Source organism: Patella vulgata, chromosome 7 (assembly GCF_932274485.2).
Source record: "Patella vulgata chromosome 7, xgPatVulg1.2, whole genome shotgun sequence".
In the NCBI taxonomy this organism is placed as follows: domain Eukaryota; kingdom Metazoa; phylum Mollusca; class Gastropoda; family Patellidae; genus Patella; species Patella vulgata.
The window spans coordinates 19,695,360-19,717,492 of NC_065885.2; the positions used below are offsets into that span (position 1 = coordinate 19,695,360).

Here is a 22,133-nt window from a genome sequence, read left to right on the forward strand (position 1 = left end):
TACAAAGGATATCGAAATTCGAAAGCCCACGTTTATGAAAAATGAAAGTTGTTGAAAATGAAATCCACGACGTACTTGTCAAAGGGGGTGGAAATTGCTCTTTTAATGCAACTTCTTCGTGGTCAAAAGAGAGGATGTCGGTGTTTCCAAAATGGTCTTGACATCGCTGCGCTCGTTACCTAATAGAGTGCCAAAGTCTCCAAATGTAGAATAGCATGTGATATTTACCCCAGGAAAGAACTAACATAATGAACAATCTCATGGGAACTTATAGTTCAAGACATTCCGGAAACTAACTCCGCTGTTGGCTTGGTACAGATGTTGACTTTAATGCTTACGAATGGATTTTACTGTTTAAGCTTGGACTTTACATTGACATGGGACAACAGTGACTAATTGTTCTGCATACCTCGCATAAAGCCCTTTTTATGTCGAAATGATTCATAAAAGTTAACCCCTGACTAATCTAATTGTCTTCTGTTGAGAATAAAATTACTACGTGTAGAATGATGCATTACACTGCATTAGGAAATTACAATGCTTTGTGTCATTTTCGTACACATGTTGCAAATGATCATAGAAATCAGTATATTTTCCGCGTGGGAAACGATTTTTATTTCGTTCTAGCGATATCGTATTTATACCTTAATTACGAGTTTCCTACTTGAGAACAACCATATAATGGCGTTCAGTTCGTATTTCTATATTATTAGCAATTTAACGTAAGAGTTTTGATCGTAGAAGTTACAATTAATGTGATTAGAGGGGGATGTTTTCAAGTTAGAACTCATAATTAGGTTTAAATGGTGGATGAATATGTAGGGTGAGTGTGTGTGTCCGGGTCTGGGTGGGGGTGGGGGTAGTATACCCGTCTTGTTTTGTTTATATGCGGTTTAATAGATATAAAATGTATTCTTATAGTGATATTTCTCTGTAATAGAGAGTACGAAATCTGAAATATAACTAAAACATACCATATACTACTTTCTAATCATACCACACAGGAAATGAACTCGACATTAACTGCAGACGACAATGTACAATTGTCATGTTGCTGCCATTCCCATTTTCGTAACAAAGATATTCTTTATAATCTTTGTACACTATTATTACATGTAGAACAGCTGCACCATAGAGATAGCATACCTTCTACGCCTACCTATTTGTTTATATTGGGACAAAACATTTATGTACGGGCTAGTCTTAAAAAAAATGCAGTCTCTGATAATATTTTAGCTTTAATTATTTCTAAGTGAAAGGTTCTTAAGATCCCTTCTACTAGTCCAACTGTGTTGTATTTTTTCATTGGAATGCTGTCTTTAAATTTGGTCAAAATTCCAACGTCATGACCGGCGTATGAATATTTGCACGCTTGTTATTTAATTATTTTTTCAAAATAAGTGACAAGTATATTCATCTCTGTACCTGACCGATTACGCATATTTCTGACCCATTCAATGTTCTGTATAGAAATTCTTTAAGATATTAATTGACCTATTTCTTCACATTTTGATGTTTCATTCCCATACTTCAAACCACACTTATCAACATATCCCGTGGGAAATCTATGACTACTCCTTTCGTCGTATTGTTGTGAAATAAAATTGAAATATGGCGCCCAACAATGTGGTTTCATAAATCACATATTAACCGTTTGTCATTTAATGCTAGATTCCGATTATCACGATTTGTGCTACCATTGAAATCGTGGTTTTAATCGTGGATTAATCGTGGTGATCCTATCACGATTTGTGCTACCATTGAAATCGTGGTTTTAATCGTGGAGTAATCGTGGTGATTCTATCAGATCTTATTATATATTGAGGTCAATCGTAGCAATCGTGTTAATCGTATGGAAACGGATCCGAATGTATATGCACGTAGCTGATCGTGGACTCAATAGGGGCAATCGTAAAACCACAGGGATGACACTACAATGAATCGCATTCAGATCATACACCCACGTGCTAGTAGTCCTTTAAATGTAGAACTAAAGTTCAGTATGACACAACGGCGTTATAGAAAGTGACAATGTGTCACTACAATTAATAATATATAATGTATATATAAAACCACTGGTTTGTAATTAATGCAATAATAATACTAATAAGTTACTGAACTGATATCGTGGAAATTTCCTATGTGACGTATTTACAGAGATACATAACATAGAGAATATCAATAATAAAACATATACAAAAGGTAAATGAATTAATAAAACGTAATTTGAATAGAGACGATAGACGTGATAATAAACGTGACAATAAAAGTATATATTTCTAAAGGAAATTTTAACGGTTAAACATGAATCAAAAATGTAATCAATTAAAAGTTTTCATAAATAATTCACTTTAAAGGTTCTCTTTAACTTATTGAAACTTGGATTTCTTCCACCCTGTCAGGGTGCCAGACATTGGCCCTGGCAAGGGACAGCGTATATTAATTCAGATCGAAAGAAGGACCGGAGCCCCGTGTAAACATTGTCATGCGCGTAAAGTAACACTTGGCAGAATTCGAAAAAATAGTATACTGTATTGTCGCTGTTCCCATAGCACACTGTGTGGAGTATAAGCCCGTCTTCATTAACCCAGTTGGTGCAGAATACCAGGCTGTTAAACCCCATTTCATTTCATTATTAAATATATGTTGTCTATTAAACACCAATGGTTTATTAAATATATGTTGTCAATTAAAACACCAATTGTGTATTACGTAACTGATGTGTATTAAACACAAATTGTGTATTACATGACTACAATTAAAACCTGATGTCTATTAAAAATTTAGTTTCTATGAAAATAGTGTGTGTTTGTTTTCTATTAAAGACAATATCTTGTATGCAACAAATAATTTCAGCTAGTGGTTTAGAACATCTACGTCAACATGGTTGTATTCATCGTGATATCAAGCCGGGTAATATTCTCAGAAATATTACGCAGGAAGGAAAGTAAGTTCTATTTTTTAAAATTTCCCTCTGGTATCCCGATAATTCTATTGTCGAGTTTTCCCCTGCAAAAGAACGGGTCTTATCAGTTTCTTTTTGTGATCATGATGGAGAACAAGACACAAAACAGTTACTAATCACGTTTACAGTTTTAACCATAATCAAACAGCAGATCATCTCAAGATCACTATCTACCTTCTTGTATCATACTGGTATATCTTAATCCTTTTCGTACCCTTACTCTTATGTAAAATTAAACTTTTATTCCTTTATTGTGAATACACCTGTATTAGTCCTTAATTCTACTTACTTTTAACCGAATAAATATTAACATTATACAGCTTAGTCTGTCCCTTTAATATAAATTATCGTTATTAATTACTACTTATCACCTAGAGTAATTAATAATTTTAGAGCCCATTACGTTACTAACGTTCTTTACCTATTAGTATTACCTGTTATTAACAGTGAACAGTTTTTCCTCATTAGTAAGTCTAGACCTATTAGCAAATCGTCTACACTAACCGGACCTAGTACTGGAATTTACTTGTACCTGTCTTTCGTTAAGACTATACCCGTCTTAACATTGGAGCAATACGAAACTTCTTGTATGCCTTCCAAGCTTTTAGAAACTAGCAACCCGCGCAAGCGTCCCGTCCAATTCACTGCCTCGTTGTCGATGGTTGACCAAATGCATTGAGTATGCGTTAATTTGTGTCGCTCAACCTCCTCTCCATTATTCGCCTTAACAACTTGTACCAATGCGGCGCCGATTTAAGTCATACTCGCATCTGTATATATATGTAAAGGTTAACGTTTGATTTGCATACGCAAAATTCAAAGTCGTTAGACAAATGGGTGAAAGGTAGATTTAGGCAATGACATCATAACCTAGTAATCCAAGTATGGTATCCCATGCTTTAGAAAAGTGGACACCCTTCACCCGCCCCTCCTCCTTCTTTTGCTCATATTAGAACAGGGTGTTTAAATCCAAGGCAGCTTCTGTTTTTCTGACCTATCAAATATTATATAAAGCAAGTACCTGGCCAATTTCCCAGGGGTGAGTCTTTGACTCATGCGCCATGCACTTATCCTCTTTATAAAAAAGAGCGGGATTAAGTTTCCCAGCATCATTGGGGTTCCTAGAGGGGCGTACAGCCGACTCGGTTGAGAGTCCGGGATTCTTAAAGGCAGTGATAGAGATCATCATGGAGACTTAGAAAGAAAAGTGTAACTTTTGCACAAAACACAGAGGTGTAGTTTCCTGTATAAAACCTTTGAATTATGGATGTCATAAAGATATATAAGCATATTTATCAAAAAAATTAAAAAAAACACTGCTCAAGAGTTAATTGACCATTGAAGTTTTATACACAAGGTGGAAGTCCTGACTGGATAAGTGTCACCATTGTTTCAAAGTCCGTTTTCTGGAGATCCGTGTCCCGGATAGTGTCACAGAGGTACCGTGTTTGATAACGGTGTTGGCCGACAAAATTCATCGGGAGTTTCCAGCGTGGTTCCCCCCTTGTCAGTGGTGCAGAACGGAGGGCCTGGCAGGGGACAACGTATAGTCGTGTACGAAAAAGAACCCCTAACAGTTGGAATTTCTCTCGTAGCACACTGTATGTCGTATGTCCGTCTTCATTAGCTCAGTCGGGGCAGATCGGTAGGACGCTAAACCCCATTTAATTCACGTTCGGGTAGCGTGTCCCCATTCCATCGCTTTGTCACAATGGGCTGTAATGCGTACAACCTTTATATCGCAGCTAATCATTACTAAGTCTATCACATTGGTTCTATATTTCTCTGGTTACCGAATGTTTGTGCTATTTCAGTAGATGCAGGTGTTGCGAGCTAATTCACTTTTGTCAAATGTTATTTGAATATAAATGCCCTTTAGGCTAGGTGGTAGTATGTCGTCTACGTAATGTATCAACTTTTTTGGACATTGATAATATATACATGTACTAAGTAACATCGGGAGTATCAGTTTTTGATTTACCTATAGGCTTGCCCAAGGCGCCAAGATGTTTAATTTGTTTTTGATACTGTCTCATAAGCCTCCTTTCTTACTCACACTGTAGTCTTAAACATCCGTCATCAGCCTCGTCTTTGCACAATTGTATTTAATACCCTTTTTCATCTTTCTCTAGTCGTGAAGATAGGGGAGAAGGTACTCATAAGTTGAATAGCCTCTTTTTATCTAAATCCAGTACTGGTGGTCGGGGGGGGGGGGTCAAATTTCAGATGATTCTGTTGGTGAATGTAGCTTTTTGAGCATGATTAAATAAGCGCCGTACATTCTTTAAATATCACTTTGTCATACGAGGAATTGAATATTCTATACAAGAAGTAAAACTATTTTGTATTTTAAAGGGTGGTATCTCCGTTATTTACCTAAATATTCCCCACGTTTATCTTCCCTGTTGTTTAATAATTATTTTATCTTCCTCATTCATTTGTTGTCTCGAGATTGTTAAAGTTCAATTTAAATATAAAGATCGCTTTAGATAAACCAAGAAGCTTATTAAATTTAAATTACATTATGGATAAAACTATGTTTATTTTGGGCTCATTGAGATCCACTGTAGCGTGTTCTGAGTTGGTAATTGTAAACTGCAAATTCACTGATCTGTTTATAAACCCACAGAAGTCTCGTACATAACAGACCTGTCATAAGCTATTTCAATAGCAGTCATTCTGAATAAATGTTTGATCGCATGTTATATTCTAATATACTGGTCGCCCATAAGATTGAACTTCCTGGAATTAATTTTAATGTATAATTTTCCCATAAATGTCATTATCCTTTTCTGTATGCTGCTATTGATGTCGTTTAAACATACATTATGCAAGAGCTAAATCTGCCTAATGCGGGTCTTTCTTTAGGCTTGAAATGTTATCTAAATTATTAATTAGACATTAATTAACTTATCCAGGCCATAATCAACCCTCGATGTCAATGCTAGCCTGTGATGTTTTCTGGATTAGGATACCATTTGCTGCTCCACTTTCATTCTTGATTTAATCATGAAATGGATAATCGAAACTATGTTTTTTATCGTACCTACTTTAGTAATGATCGAGGCTAGGCCGAAAATTCAATCGCTAAAATCTCGGTTCAGAGTGGATCAATTTGACTGAAATTTTCAGTAAATTCGCTTTACATTATTTAGTTTTTAACCATTATAGTGAGAACTGTCAGCTCTTTATCTAATCTCGCATAATTTATTTTTAAATAATGGAAATAGCAGGCCAAAACACTATTACCTTTCGGTAATCTATTATTTAATCAGCTCTTTATCTAATCTCGCATAATTTATTTTTAAATAATGGAAATAGCAGGCCAAAACACTATTACCTTTCGGTAATCTATTATTTAATCTCCGCCCCACTACCCCACCTACCTTTTAAGTATTTACGGTTATTTCTGACAACAATAATTAAATAGTTTCTTTTCACCAGTTCAAAGAGGTCGGAATTTTAAACAAATATAAACACCTAGCTTGAGCTAAGCAACCCTTAAAAGAGACAATATACCAAAAGTTACGATCGTAATTTGGAAGAATAAAGTTTAAAAATCCTGGCCCCAAGTTCACAAAGCATTCTCAGACTTAAGTTAAGAATTTACTCAAAATTGTTCGCCTTATTTTAACTAAACTACAGCCCTTTGTAAAACATTTGTTTTTTTAATGTATCAAATACATCAATAAGAAACTATGTGCAAAGTTTTGTGTTTCTGGATCAAAGATAGTTCTCATAAACAGTGATTGCAAGTTGAGTAAATTCTTAACTTAAGTCTGAGAATGCTTTGTGAACTTAGAGCCAGGTATTGAGGTGGTTGTTCGTCGCGGTTACAAAGCAAACACATTCCGTACAAACACATTACGTACCTTAGAATTAATTGCTTTGAATAATTTGCTGAACGGTTGTTGTGACTGCTTTTTTTTTCAGAATTCATTAAACATACAAATTTAGAAGAGATAATTTAGAAGGCTCTACAAATCTTCATTATTATTAAATTTTCAGGTCGGTGTATAAACTTTCAGATTTTGGTGCAAGTCGCATCTTATCTGGAAATACAGAAGAGTTCATGTCATTAGCAGGAACTGAGGAATATTTGGTAGATATATATTACTTCAAATTTTTGTAAAAAAAAATGTCCTAGAAGTATCTGACTTGTTTAATTATGTTCTAGACTGGTTCAACCTGAGTTACTCAATCCATCGTTCTGGCTACCACTTTTTCTACAGAATGTCTCCAAAACACAGGGAGTGGATCCAGGAATTTTTGCAGGAGGGGGTTTGCAAGGTTCCTGAGACAATGTATCCCCCCCCCTCCCTCCTGCACGGTCTCTTACGTCATTTTGGCGTATATATATACATACACATTGAGCTTTTCAAACAGAGAAATTCAACACCTCGTTTGACGTCAATTTTTATTATGAATTAATACAATGACATTGTGATTCAATTTCATGGATGCAAAGCATTAATTGTGATATAACAGAATGTCTATATCATTATCTCGTGCTTTGAGTGCCCATCCTGTCCTACATCTGACGATAAAGGACAAAGCAAACGGCCCAGAAACTTTTCTCATAAAAAGTGTTGATTTACAAAAAAAACAATTATGTAGCTGAGCAGTGGGAGGGGGGTCGACCCCCAAAACCCCCCTTTGGATCCGCCCCTGAAACACATTTGAAGAAATCGGTTTTCAAAAATGAACTAAAGATATCATAAATGAGGATGTCTGAGCAGTAGATTCACATAAAACTACATTTTCTTGGGGTTTTTTTTGTTTGTTTGTTTGTTTGTTTTGGTTTTTTTGGGGTTTTTTTATATATTGGCGAAACGTGCTACTCGTTTTTCGTCATTCAGACTTGAATCTCGAAAAAGGGGAATTGATGAATGTATATCAACAGAATATCTCCAAAACACATTTGATTTCATCAATTTTGTAAAACGAACTAAAGATATCATAAATGAGGATGCCTGGGCAGCGAATTCAAATAAAAACTACACTTTCTGATTTTAATCTGATCTGACCGATGTTGGATTATAACCGATTTTCAATAGCCTTACTCTTACTCTTCCGATATGCACATAATTCAAACCCTTATTTTCTGGGACTTCGAACTACATAAAAATTCCATCATTTGTACTGTACACTATTTCGGGTGGGAATAAGATATTAATGGGAGATTAATGCCTAGGCGTCAACAAGTGTATTGGGTAGTGGTGATATCATATTACCAAATCCTCGAAACCAAAATGTAATTTCGGACAGCTGTAAGCTACAGCTCTATATTCTGAAATACTACATATGCGCAGAAACTGTAAAACCTCCAAAGATTACAAAACTGAATGCGCGCCTATTTCAAACCAACTATCGAATGGGAAGCATTAACTCATTGGTTTTTCCAACTTGTGATTAATTGAAGACCGTGACCTCACTGTAATTGATTTCAACAAGGAAAAGCTTTTATCATAACTTCAATAAAAGTCACTTGTCAAATAAAGGCGTTGATTTACTTTGAAGGTTATCATAGAGTCACACAACAAATACTCGTTAGTTATATGAACATCTGTCCCAACAGGTGTATATTTGCAAATTAAATTCCAAACATTATCGACCCAAATTATTTATTCGGGCATAATTTAACTTCAAAGGGGGGGGGGGGGTCATTCGTCATTGGTAACCAAGTTAGGGAAGAGCAACCCCCCCCCCTACCCACCCCCACCCTAACCTATGTCATTGCGTATATATTCGTATAATATTTTGTAATGCATTCGATTTTCGATAAGTGGAACCATGACTACGACTCCACACCAGACTGTGTGCGCAATATGGTAATCAGATGACAGCACGTTTTATAAAAACTCATATAACGGTCTGTACGTCCCAGTGATGCCATATGGGCAAAACATATAAGATGGTTTAGTTTAAAATATAACAATTAGCTGTCTTGTGTTTATTTCATTCTAATTAATGATATACGAACATTTCGTTCCGTATTATTTTTCTGTCGTTTGCCCCACTAGGTGGACCCCCGCTCATCCAGCCAATCGAACGCTTTAATTATTCAGACATTTGATTTGTTGTTTAATCAATCAACTTCTCAATTAAACTGATGCTGTTACACAAGCTTTAAGTAGTTTGGTGTTATTTTGAATGCGATGTAATATAAATCTAACATTTAGTTTCGTCATAAATATTGTGTCTAGTTACAAGATTAATTTTGTTTGATTTTACTTGATTTTTATTACAGGAAAATTAGAGTTAATTCCAAAATAATGTAGTAATCAATATCATAAATGTCGCAATTCCTCTCAAATATCCAATTCGATTAACTCATCAGAATATAGAAATATTCAAATCTGACTGAAGTGTCGATGTGGAATAAAGAGAGTTATATATAAAAGCGACAATATAATAAAATGATTACACACATATAGTAATATATCCCCTTTAAAAGGTGGATATTATTAAATATATGACAGGGCAAAATGGTATGGTTGTCAGCCTGAGATTCGGATAGTGGAAATCTTCTTCATGGGAGGTAATAATTAAACCACGTGTTTCCTGTTTAAGCGGATTCTGAACAGTTAATGTGCATTTTTGAAGCAACAGCACGAAGAAGATGACATAAGCCCAATAAAATATTTAAATAATAGATAAAGCAGGAAACCAAAAGGGATTATTCAAATGTTTTAAGAAGATTATATTTTTTGATTTTATAAATCCCAGAGAAAATCCATCCACGCGTACAGCCTAGGGATTGTACACATGACGTACTTACCCAGCAAGCTTTGATGTAATATAGAAGATTGCATTTTTCAATAAATTTCATAGTAAACCCATGAAATTAGAATGGTGATCCTGCGCAGTATGAAGTATAAGCATGGGGATTGAATCCATGACTTGCATAAATAACACACTTTATACATCGGGGTCTTTCAAATCCCGCGGTAGTAAATTAACCTGTCTTAATGATTCAAAGACATCACAAATATTGGTTTGAGTAACGAAGTTAATTATAGTCTATTCATGATAAAACAGTATAAAGTTTTTCTAAAGACAAGTCTCGGCTAAACCATTTTTTGTACATGTATATACCTGTCTAAATTTATTTTCGGTTCTTTGAGTATATTCAGTGAACATGTCCTTGCATATAGAACCCGATATGTTATAAAAATCTATACAAAAAGAAACGTGACAGAATAGGATCTATGTTTTGAAATAAAGGATTTGTAATGTATGTTTGGTATAAAAAAAACAGGATCTAGGTTTCGGTATAGAGGGTCCGTAAAGGATATGATATAGCATGTATTTTTGTTAAAATATCTTCTTTAAAGGGTCAATCCCGATAATATTTTGGAGAATTAAACTGCTTAATTTTGTGTTAAAATCCCTTAAAATTCTCTACCTTAGGGCCGAGCAACTAACTCAACATATGTGATACGTTCAAGCAACCTAAACCCGCCAGTCTTTATCTGGAAATGGAAACCAGTGTCCCAAGCTGTATTATGCAGTCTGGATAAAACCAGACTTTTATTTTATAAAAATAATGTGTGGGTGAAATTTACCTTTCGTTATCAAGTACAGCACATGGGTCACTCATTGTAGAGACCTCTAAAGGAACGGGGTTGATTACCAGGTCACCCAACAAAAAAATTGACCCAAAATCTTAAAAGGGTTACGTGTCCGGGTAAGGAATTTTGACGTTCACGTCCAAACAACTCAATATTTTGAGCTGAAATTTTGAGACAAGGTAAATACACCATTCCTCTATATTTTGGAGCTTAAATTTTATACGTATTCAGAACTTTAAAGAAAATATGTTTGCTGTCAACGTATTACATATTACAAATGATTTCAATCATATTGCGATATGAAGAAAACTTTATGAAATATCACAGAGATATTTCGCAATAATTGATATCAATAAGTGATCGATTGCCTAAAGTTCAAATGACACGGCCTTTTTATATTACATGTAGCCAAACACAAAAATTGTTAACGTGACACTTTCTTTATTAAAGATTATAACAGACTACATGTTCAACATTCAACAAGTATAATACATTGACGTGCGTGTGCATATAAAACTGTCTGCCCCCCCCCCCCCCAACCTTCCATTGCATACATGACCATCGAAAATATAACCGTATGTTTTTAAAACGACGAGACGTTAACCCCATTCCATCTAATTATAGAGTTAAAGTTAATACAAACACGTAACATTAACAATATTAGCCTATATACGGTATTGTCGCAGCAATGGTGCAGCTTCTTGCAATGGCCCGGTTCCTTTGCAATATGGTACTCTTTGAAAGTAAAATAACGTAAAAAAAAATGTTTCAAGAGGATATTTACGCCGAATCTTCGAATATCTCGCTTCGCAAGTCTTGAAGGTTGGTCCAATGAACCAAGACAGTAAAGGAAATGGCATCATCCTATGAATACAAATTAACCATAAAACCGATCAAAATGTTAAAGCGGGTGGAGGGGGGTACATATATGCTACTGGTTATCAACTCCTTTTAAACTTTTGGCCGAGTAATGTTCAGACTGTCCAATTAGATTGTTTAATGGCAACAAGAGTAAACATACATGGGGATAAAATAAAACCAAGTACGAACAATCCAAACCATAAGACAGAATTCGATTTCCGATTTCACATTTACGTTATCTACATTGTTTGTTAACACCAGGTCACACCTGCGATTGCGGGGTTACGCCTCAAAAACTTAATTAAATATTCCCCAATAGCCTGAAGTATTTGCGTTAATGAAACTCAAATCTGTCCCTACTCGCCTATACACACTTGATTATTGCCCTTAGAAACATCAGTTTTAACAAAAATATGCCCATTTACTCAGTGTCAATGGATATTATGTTGAAATATGATTGTGAAATGTTATCCTTTGTTATAATTTAAAGGGAAATTCTTTCCTTGGCGGTTAAGGCGATTTAGGATAATAATGCTGGTTTAGGGTTAGCCCAGAAAGGATATTACACAATCGGATTAAATCTCAGATCATTTCGTTTCGTTATTCGTTGTTCAAAATTACAACTTCATTTAGTGGAGGCCATTGAAATATTAAAAAACATGAACAGAAATATAGATCTGTATTTGATTAGATTGGATATTATATGGAACATGAAATTAATAACATTAGTTTTCTAGGTAAAAAAGATAATAATACCCCTTTAAATGTTGCGCAACAGGAAATGGCTTATCTCTAGTGGTTATTTCTAAAAGTGGATTTGTTAAAGGGGGCGAAACCTATAACTCAATATTTTCCATAATTAAAAAAAACCAATAAGAATTCAATATTTGTTCATTTCAATCAATATTGGTGTTGTGATCTTGCAGAGAAAATATCTAATATGTAAGACACATTTTATAATCAGTACACGAGTGGTGTATTCTATGTTTTCGTGCGCCATTTGTAATGAACAAAGAAAAATATATCCGACAAGACAATGCGGAAGCAATTAGTAATGGCGGATTAACGAACGACAAGATAATAATTTTAAATAGGTGTAGAATGGACTAAACAGACGTAAACGACCGTCGTTCAATTTAATTGTTCGTGTATTTTATAATAGATTACAAATTACAATACAATTTTTAAAAAATGAATATCGATCACTTTATATTATATACGTTTATATTACAATAATATGTGCTTTGAGACCCATTTTCGTCTCTTTTAAGGTTCCGAAGAATAGAGCCAGACACCCTTTAAAGCCGTCTTTTTTCCTTTAAAATTGTGAAATCTGGAATATCCCATCTCACGTTTCCTTTACTTCTATACCCAATAAAATAATCATTGTAGATATTGAAACATACTAAAACATTTTCTATGGAACACTATTTTATTACAGGATTACAGTGTATTGTATACAGATTTTTTAATATTTTTTATCGCCCATCCACTTCCCAGTGTGTAAAACATGAATAAAACTACAGTCTAAACGGAGTCGATTACAATACATTTGTTCAAATACGAAAAATAGATATGTAGAATATAATGGAATAATGACGCCATACACCACCTTTCAGTGAATTGTATTCATAGGTAATGGCTCTATTGCGCCAATGCAATTGCAAGGCGTTATTATTCAGGGAACTCCAATGGGTTTTTATCATTTATTGTATTCACTAACGTTTGTAATCCGTTGTGTTTATTTCAATGACGTGGTAAATATAATGGTTTTAACATTATTATTTTATTAGATTGTCGCTTATACGTCCTCAGAAAGTAGACCAACATTGCTAGGCAAATATTTAAGGGAGATAATTCTTACCGTTTATTATATTATATTAGATTGTCGCTTTTACGTCCTCAGAAAGTAGACCAACATTGCTAGGCAAATATTTAAGGGAGATAATTCTTACCGTTTATTATATTATATTAGATTGTCGCTTTTACGTCCTCAGAAGGTAGACCAACATTGCTAGGCAAATATTTAAGGGAGATAATTCTTACCGTTTATTATATTATATTAGATTGTCGCTTTTACGTCCTCAGAAAGTAGACCAACATTGCTAGGCAAATATTTAAGGGAGATAATTCTTACCGTTTATTATATTAAATGTCTATTCATAGTATACTAGTTAATACTAATCGTCTATGCAATAGCTATATATCCCGGATTTATACATATATTGCATTTATAAACTAGATGGTGTTATAAGACGGTGTCAAGGATTTACACAAGGCATTGAACAATAGACCAAATTTTTAAATTTAATATTGAATTTTTAAATCAAGAAATTATATTTCCAAGAACACTAACTATAAATTATATTATGACAAAAACTTTTTTTCAACATCTAACCATGGATGCAGCTTTACTTTTTCAAATTTAAATATTCTAAAATAATTTATTTCTCGTCGTATATACGATTTCGAAATTTAATATTCCATATTTTAAATTATATTATCTACATTTTATTTCTTTCAGCATCCGGCCATGTACCAGAAAGCCTTCATCAATAGGGAAGCTGACATTACTTTTAACTACACAGTAGATATGTGGTCTTTAGGTTGTACACTGTACCAAGCTATAACCGGTGACATGCCGTATAAACCATATCAAGGTGCCAGGAACGATAGACGAACAATGTTAGTAGATTTAAACACCTGTATACATATTTGATATCTAAGTTATATATTTATATATTAAATATATAATTTAAATATTGCATAACTGAAGTATGATTTTTATATAATACTGGCCCTGCACAAGACGTATTTTTATTAAGTATGATATGTATTTATGTTCTCTTAATAAAAATACGCCTTGTACAGAGCCAGTAATGGTGTATACAAAAATATATATTTAATATATAATGTATATATTTAATATATAATGTATATATTTAATATACAATGTATATATTTAATATATAATGTATATATTAATATATAATGTATATATTTAATATTATAATGTATAATCTTTAAATGACACAGCATAAAGTGTTCTACATTTGTATCATATAATTGTGTGTTTCTTTCTAATATCATAAAACTGAGTGCGTGCTGTTGATTAATATCGTAATATGATGCAATATGGAGTAATATGAAGTAGGCATATAATATTACATGAATATTATACCATGCCACACAGCTGTAAGCAATAATTATGTTTTTCTCTTTATGCGATAATACTACCTCAAATTGAATCCAGAAAAAAATGGCGTGTTGTGCATTGTCAATATACTAGTTCTTAGTGAGGCAGCGAATAAAGCCATCGCCTGCATGGTCTATGCGCAAATACGCCCGCGCATGGACCAAGCAGGCGATGGCACAGTCAGGCGTTCCTAATCAAAAGTGTAGTGCAACTTTACCTTTACCTGCAATTTATCAAATTATAGTATGCCATTTGCCAATACCATACCTCAAAAGACAAGAACGACAACATTTAAGACTTTTCGGTTTCATACAAACTAAGCATGACGTTATTCTTATAAACGATAATGATTACTCTATTTTCACAACCATTAATGATTTTATAACGTTAAAAACATACCACTTTACAAAGAAGAATTCAAAATGCGATTTTATTGGCTGATAAGTCGGTCAGCAGTTATTTGTCAGTTGCCACCGCGGAATCCGCAACAAAATGAAATCCTAAATTAAGGAAATAATTTGGATATCTGTTAGCAGGCAACTTGGATATTTTATTGTAATTATCCCGTTGCGCGAAAATGCCAATCAGCATGTGGGGCCAGGCATACAGTGAAGACTCGGCGTTTATGTTGGCAGTTGGCAGTTCGAATTTAAAGGGAGATGGTTCGTTATACTAACTAATTTAAGGTGCAGGTCTGCGTGTAAATCTATACTGCGAAATAACTGGTATTAGACAAAAGTTAACTATCTTTAATATTTAGAAAGGAGATTAAAGTTACCTATGAATTTATATAAGTGGTTTTTAAATAGGAACCCGAAAAATTAGAATTAACAAGTATTTAACCAAGCAGTTTTACAATGCATCCTGTATGATTATACCAGGTGGTCCGAACAGCTTTCTTCTTTATATATTTTTATGTAGAAGGATTAATGGTTGCCTTCGTCCCTGGATGATTGTAGTAAGCAGGGCCATACAACCAAAGAAAGACAGCTCGTCACTAGTCCAGCTGGACGAATAAGAACAAAAAAAATCTCTTTTATTTTAGGTATGAAATGACCTTCAGTAAACCCCGGGGTGTTATATCGGGTTCACAATACATAGCTGGTGGCGACATCATATGGCAGAGATCTATCCCCACACACTGTAATATGACTAGGTAACGTTTTCTTGTGTATGTTTTATTAACCTTAGTTCATAGGGCCCTGTATATAATTATTCATGAAGTTATAAATAGTACTTTTGGAATTGCGAATAAAGTAACACCAATTCGTAGAAACTAGGCCATTACCAGCATGGTAAAACTTTATTTTATCGTTTGTTGGCGACCCGTGACCTTAGTGGTGAAATTGGGCGTTCGCAAAGGTGGGCGGGCAGAAGTGGTAAAATGTCGAATTAGGTATCTCACTTTGAAATTAAGTGTTCTTTGGCCTACTCTATTTTGTAGTTTACAATAGTTATTTCCCATGGATATCAACTAGGCCTACATACATATAGGAGCTGTTGCTAATTTATTTATTTGTTTGGATAAAAAGTGAACCCCCTTATTGTTTCAGTGATCTGCGAACTCACATTAACCCCATTTTAGTTGGATTAATGGAATCTGATCGTAAATTTCAATGGAACTTTAATACCTACAAGAATCGTGTCACGCGTGTTTTAAAGTTAAAATGCATCTTCATTCTCCATTGTGATGATATGGCCATTCATCAGCTTTATATGGACCCGTCTAAAAGGTATTTAAAACAAAGTTGTTTCCCCTTAACTTACTTAGCTCGACTTGAGCACAAAGCCTTAATGTTTTTAACGAGATTTCTCTATTTGGCATGCTGCAACAAATAAATTATAAGTTTTTAATTTTTCTTTCTACTAAAGAACTTTCTGTCATTTTATAAATGGTTAATTCCCCTTTATTTTTCTATTGGCAATATTTTTTATTAAATTTTCGTAACATGAAGTTGGATAACCCTATCCTATAAGTCTACATCATATGTCAGTGATTCTGTTTGGGAAGACAGTTTATTCTATTTTGTGGACAAAACAGGCCTTTGCATACATCCCAACAGACCGAAAAGAAGAAGTCAACGTAGCTTTTTTGTGCATATAAATATTGTAAGACAAGGGGAGACAACCTTTCTATTTGTTTTAACAACATACACCAAGGACGGTACGAAAGACTTGGGTGAAAACCATAAACTATACAATAACGCTTTTTACAGTAAAAGTAAGGAGCCGTAAGTTTTACACATGATATAATTTACTAAGGGAGAGAATTGGTATATTAAATCAGTTTTAGGTAATTTAGTTCTAATTCTTTTCGACATCTAATGTATATGCATAATATGTCTTTCAAAGTTTGGCCGAATTCAAGGATCGTGTGGCATATTACACGGACATCCCAGCCGATCACCAGAAATTGTACTATAACCAGAACCGGTTCTCGGTTTTTCTGAAAGGCAGGGTAACAGTTGAAGCATTTCCACCTACAGAGTTAAACCAACCAGTTTCTGTCATGTCTACACAATATACAGAGACTAATATTTCAATCAGAATATCTCTAGGTATGTATAGGTAGAATTTAATTAGCATGGAAAATCTTTACTTCACATTGACAACCGTCTTCATTATCCCGGTTGGAGCAGAAAAGTCGGACGTAAAACCCCATTTCATTTATTCAGATTTACGAAACATGTTTAATAAAATGTCATGTATATCATCATTTATATAGTGTCTGACCTCCATAAATTTGTATAAACTATTATGTGGATCAAAGTCTCTATTTAGATTAAGCCTATCGTGACGGGACAAATGTTAATGTAAAAAGTCTACTGGTTCAATTCAGATATCATATCAAAGTCCTTAATGGGCAAAGACCATAGTCTGAAACACACTTTGAATAAGTTTATTTAAGGGACATATCCAAGTCAACAATTTTCATACAAAATTAGACCGATGGCGTATTCTGTATTTTATGAAGTCATTTCGTTTAGTAAATCCACACTGTTTAGTTGTACTAAACCATCGTTTACCCAATCCTAGGGTGACCCATGTACTCACAGAAATACAGTCCACCGCTGATAGTTCGAGACTACCACTGAAGCGTGCCGAGACCAACTTTCTGACAGTATGATACTATAAATAGCCATGGCACGTGCAATTCTCTACAAATCTATCAACTATTACAGCCGTAAAAAATTTATTGTTGACGATTTTGAATAGCAGTAAAATTAAGCTTCTTGGTTATTACAGCAGATTTAGAAATTACGTTCGTTTCATTTTTTAAATCGCTTTGTCATTAACTGTACCGTTAAGAGCGGCATCTTTTGGTTTAGTACAAATAATATCCCTGAATCACTCGGGTTAGACAGGAACATGATACTAGCAATAGTTTCATTTTACTTTTACAAGCTTCTTAAAACGATTGTTGAGTTGTCTAAAGTGCTTATTTCTAAATTCAATTTCTTGTTCTAGCTTTCTGTTATGTTTCGTAAAAAAGTAGTCTTGATTATCCCGACCTGTCAATCAGACGTAGAATGGTCGATAGACTGGTTAAGCGAGGCTAATTTCAAAACAAAGGGCACGTAACCTATCTTTTACTCAAAAGTGTCTGGATGTTATGGACGACTCTTGGAACCAGTTTTCAGTCTATTATTTATACATGATTAATGGTCATAGCTTATTAAGTACAACATGATCGTTTATTTAGTGACTATAATTGTGTGAAACTGATTTGAGGCTTGGCATATATATAAATATTGTGGCGTAATTGTCGAGATATATGGAGATATTTATTTAAGGTGGGTCACCCTACCAATCCTAGTACATATTTACTAATATTACTAGATTGAATAGAGTAATTGGTTATATATTTTTTAATACTTCGTTACGTTTTTAAAGTAGCTATGTCTCTAACTCATTATCATCCAAAATCTTCAACATTGAAAACACAAATTATTTGTCAATTTAAATCAACATTGATGCTGTGATCTTACCGGAAAAAGATGGGCTTCTGATATCTAATATTTAAGACAAAATAAACTTTTTACCATTGGTACACGAATCATGTTCCATAATGCGTTTCAGCCCCAGTTCTAGCAAGAGACTCGAGGAACGAGGCTAGACATATTGCACTAAACCAAACGGCATATGTAGACTGGAATAACCAGGCGATAGAAATTTGCATTCGATTGAGACTGCTGGCTTATTTCGCGGAACATAACTGATTTGAAATTAGAGTAAAAACGGAAACCATTGAATGTATATCAGTTTGTATACATTCATATTACAGTATTATATGAGTTCCGACCCACTTGTGTCAATTCCTAGGTCCCAAATGTTAGCGATTTAGCTGCTTTAATAGTTTCTTTCACACGGAACTATACCACGCTAACGACTGTAACATTTGAGCAACGATAGGGTTTTTACCGTCGAGATATGCAGGCCTCTTGAACAGAACATGGGCCGTGCTTAACATAATTGAGGAGACGTTCGCGGGAATAGGGGAAGCGCTACGCTTATCAATCAAATTTGGATAGCTCAGACCAGCAACAGATGTCTACTGTTCCGTTCCAGTCAGAGAAAAAAAAGACGAAAACCAACAAAGAAGAACCGGTGAACAAGTATTCACAGGCTTTTCTATAATACTGGGCCCTTATTCACGAAAACTTAAACTAAGATAAAATCGAAATTTTAAGAAATACTGCAACTTCATTGGATATATGCAAATTGATTTTACTGGTCAGCCAATCGAATTGCAGTATTTCTTAAAATTTCGATTTTATCTTAGTTTAAGTTTTCGTGAATAAGGGCCCTGTCCCAGATTTATACTTTTTTCTGGTTAATATCGATTTGATTTGGTATCTTATGTTTGATTGGTCACAAAAAAGTGTGTTAGCCAATCGTTAAGTCAAGCAAGGATTGTTGATGTTTCAATCAAAGACTTGCAATATATGAGATAATACTAATTAAACAAGGCGACAAGTTTGAGATTAGATTATTGTTTTGATGATATCGTGCACAGGACAGGATATACTTAATTTTTCAAGAACACCTAACCCCACGCCAAGCCAACCTAGGTTGTAGATGTTTGAATACTGTATCAGTAGTACCTGTATATATATACACGTTACTTCTGAGGACTAAAACACTATAATTTACTTCTAAATAACGAAATGTCACATTAAATTGGTACGTATTATATAACAGTTATTGACACTGGAAAAAGCCAAGTCAAACCGGTTCAGACGGGAAGCTACAAATATGTTAATCGTTTTAAAAGGCCTACTTCCTTTGAGCTTGATCTATAAATTGTTATAAGTAGCACTGGTACCACAGGGTGTGATAACACTGAAGAAAATCCAAATCCAAAAGATTAATTGGACAATATTAAGTTCGAAAGTAAAATTGGAAAGTGGCGTTAGGTGTTCATGAAAGGGTAAACATACTCCCACCGCATATGTTAAATGGAAAATCGACTGTGATGAAACTGAATCATTTGGTTAGAACAATACATGGTATCGGGTATTCTATTCTAGAAAGCGTGGCCTTATACCGTCTAGTGTACTACACCCTTCAATGTAGTAATATATCACGAGACCAGAACCAACCACGCTGTTCTGGTGTTGATAATGCAATGATAACCACAAAAAAATTGAAATGCATATTTTGAGTAAGATGTTAAATATCCGTGATATCGTTCACTTCAGGCAAATTTGTACACCGGATCGCAATGCTTCGTCCAATCCGGGCGCTTGAACTAAACAGCCACCCTCGGAAAAGGTGAAAACCAGGCTCGGAGCTATCATAGCTAAATGCATTCTCTGTCCTCCCGCCCCCCTCCACAGTTCGGAATAAAATTGTACCATATGTTAACCCCTAAATGACCTTTGATCATTTGGACTTCAATGCGTAGCTATAAATGTTCAGGTCCCAGATAAGATCTTGCGAAGGTTTTTTTCCCTATAGGTGGCCTATATACAGTACGTGAACCTTGAGTTGAATAGATCGTGATAAATGACACCGTTTCAACAATTCTCTAATCGCGGCCAGTTGAATAGTCTTTTGTGATTGTGTAGTGAAGCAAAATATTATATTATATGTGTATATTTAAAGATACCTTCCCGCGTACAAACTGGCTCATTTGGTAATATATTTGGACTAAAAACATATTCAAATAATTAATCTATCAAAACTTTGCTTCAAATCCTTCTCAAAAATTGTATTGGCAAGTCATATTTGTGCAAGGAACTTGACTGACGCGGTACATAGCAACGGGTTCGAAGCCGGGGGAGAATTCATTGCATATACAAGACGATGCTGTCTTTAATCGCTGTCCAAGCAATATCGAAGCCTGATTATCCACTACCCACGTCTTTTCCGTTGTTTTTATCCCAGAAACTGTTGTACTTTTAAGTCTCCCATCTTTTCCTAGTCCGTTCACTATCAAGTTTATGAACATATACATAAAGCGTTCCCCAATGCTGAGAGATTGGACGTGCAACTTTGACGTCACTCGAGCAGATATCCCTAATCGTCGGGTTGTGCTGGGAATTCAGTATTTTTGTAGCGACACTGGATGTTTCCACATAAGATACAAAAATTGCCATACTGTTACTGGAAATAACCACCCGATAAATACTTGCGTGGGAAAGTATCTTTAAAAACAGTTTATTGACTACGGAATGTTTTAAATTGATACAAGTGACTTAGTGCTTGCAAATCACCCAGCCAACAGAACTTGTGACTGCTCATGGTCATTGCTTCGGGGTTACCTTCTGTATGTACCAGATCGGTTGCAGCGATTTCTAAAATCCAAACTATCTCTCCAATTAGTAATTAATCTTATATTTCCTTGCACAGGAACACCTAATGTCATATTTTAATTTTTGAGAAGCTCACGTAACTAACAAACGGTGTTAAGCCACATGATTAAAGCCAAGGTTATAAGTATAATATGGTAATCGTTTACGAGATAGCTTCGGATGTCCAGGTTCAAGCAATTTTCCAGTTTAGCTCCAGTTTAAAACAAAAAGAGTCAATTTCAGCCTTTAAAGGTTATTGGGAGGGTAGGCTAACTCTAAGTAACTGCACAAACTCTATGGTATACATTTGGGGAGATTAAGCGTCGAAGTTTCAGTTTGTTCATAAATTCTAGTTTTTGAAATTGTGTCGAAGTTGGAACACACAATCGGTAATATCCCAACACTGGTTTTAACAATGAAAACAATTTTAAAGAAAATAGTGGTCATCCCACACAACAGCTTAACACCAATGTAAATTATAAGGTTTGTTGTTAGAATTCATTTGTTGGATTGTATTTCTTTTCCAGAACCTTTTGAAAGTTTCCGTGTAGGCTCATCAATATCTGAGGACATTCAAGTAACAACCAGTCAATGTGATACTATTTTTGATATTTATAAAAGGATGCTGGCAGCTCAAGCTGTTATTAGCGGCTGTTATTATGTTTCGTTAGCTCTATGGTAAGTTGTGTCACTATAGTGGGTTTTAAAAAAAATCTAACGTTTTGGATACTTACTTTGAT

The 22,133-nt window shown here is 34.6% G+C and overlaps 1 protein-coding gene across 3 annotated transcripts in view; it reads left to right on the forward strand.

The window, feature by feature from the left end:
• The window catches only part of LOC126826913 (uncharacterized), a 90,416-nt gene that overhangs the window by 57,783 nt on the left and 10,500 nt on the right, over nucleotides 1–22,133 (forward strand). For 2 of the 3 annotated variants that reach the window (XM_050556044.2, XM_050556046.2), the window contains 7 exons: nucleotides 2,857–2,947; nucleotides 6,974–7,067; nucleotides 13,925–14,085; nucleotides 15,642–15,752; nucleotides 16,150–16,329; nucleotides 16,949–17,154; nucleotides 21,921–22,071. In XM_050556044.2, the coding sequence (XP_050412001.1) occupies nucleotides 2,857–2,947; nucleotides 6,974–7,067; nucleotides 13,925–14,085; nucleotides 15,642–15,752; nucleotides 16,150–16,329; nucleotides 16,949–17,154; nucleotides 21,921–22,071 (994 nt within the window). The remainder of the gene's footprint in view (nucleotides 1–2,856; nucleotides 2,948–6,973; nucleotides 7,068–13,924; nucleotides 14,086–15,641; nucleotides 15,753–16,149; nucleotides 16,330–16,948; nucleotides 17,155–21,920; nucleotides 22,072–22,133) is intronic. The other variant, XM_056102606.1, reaches the window with a different exon arrangement.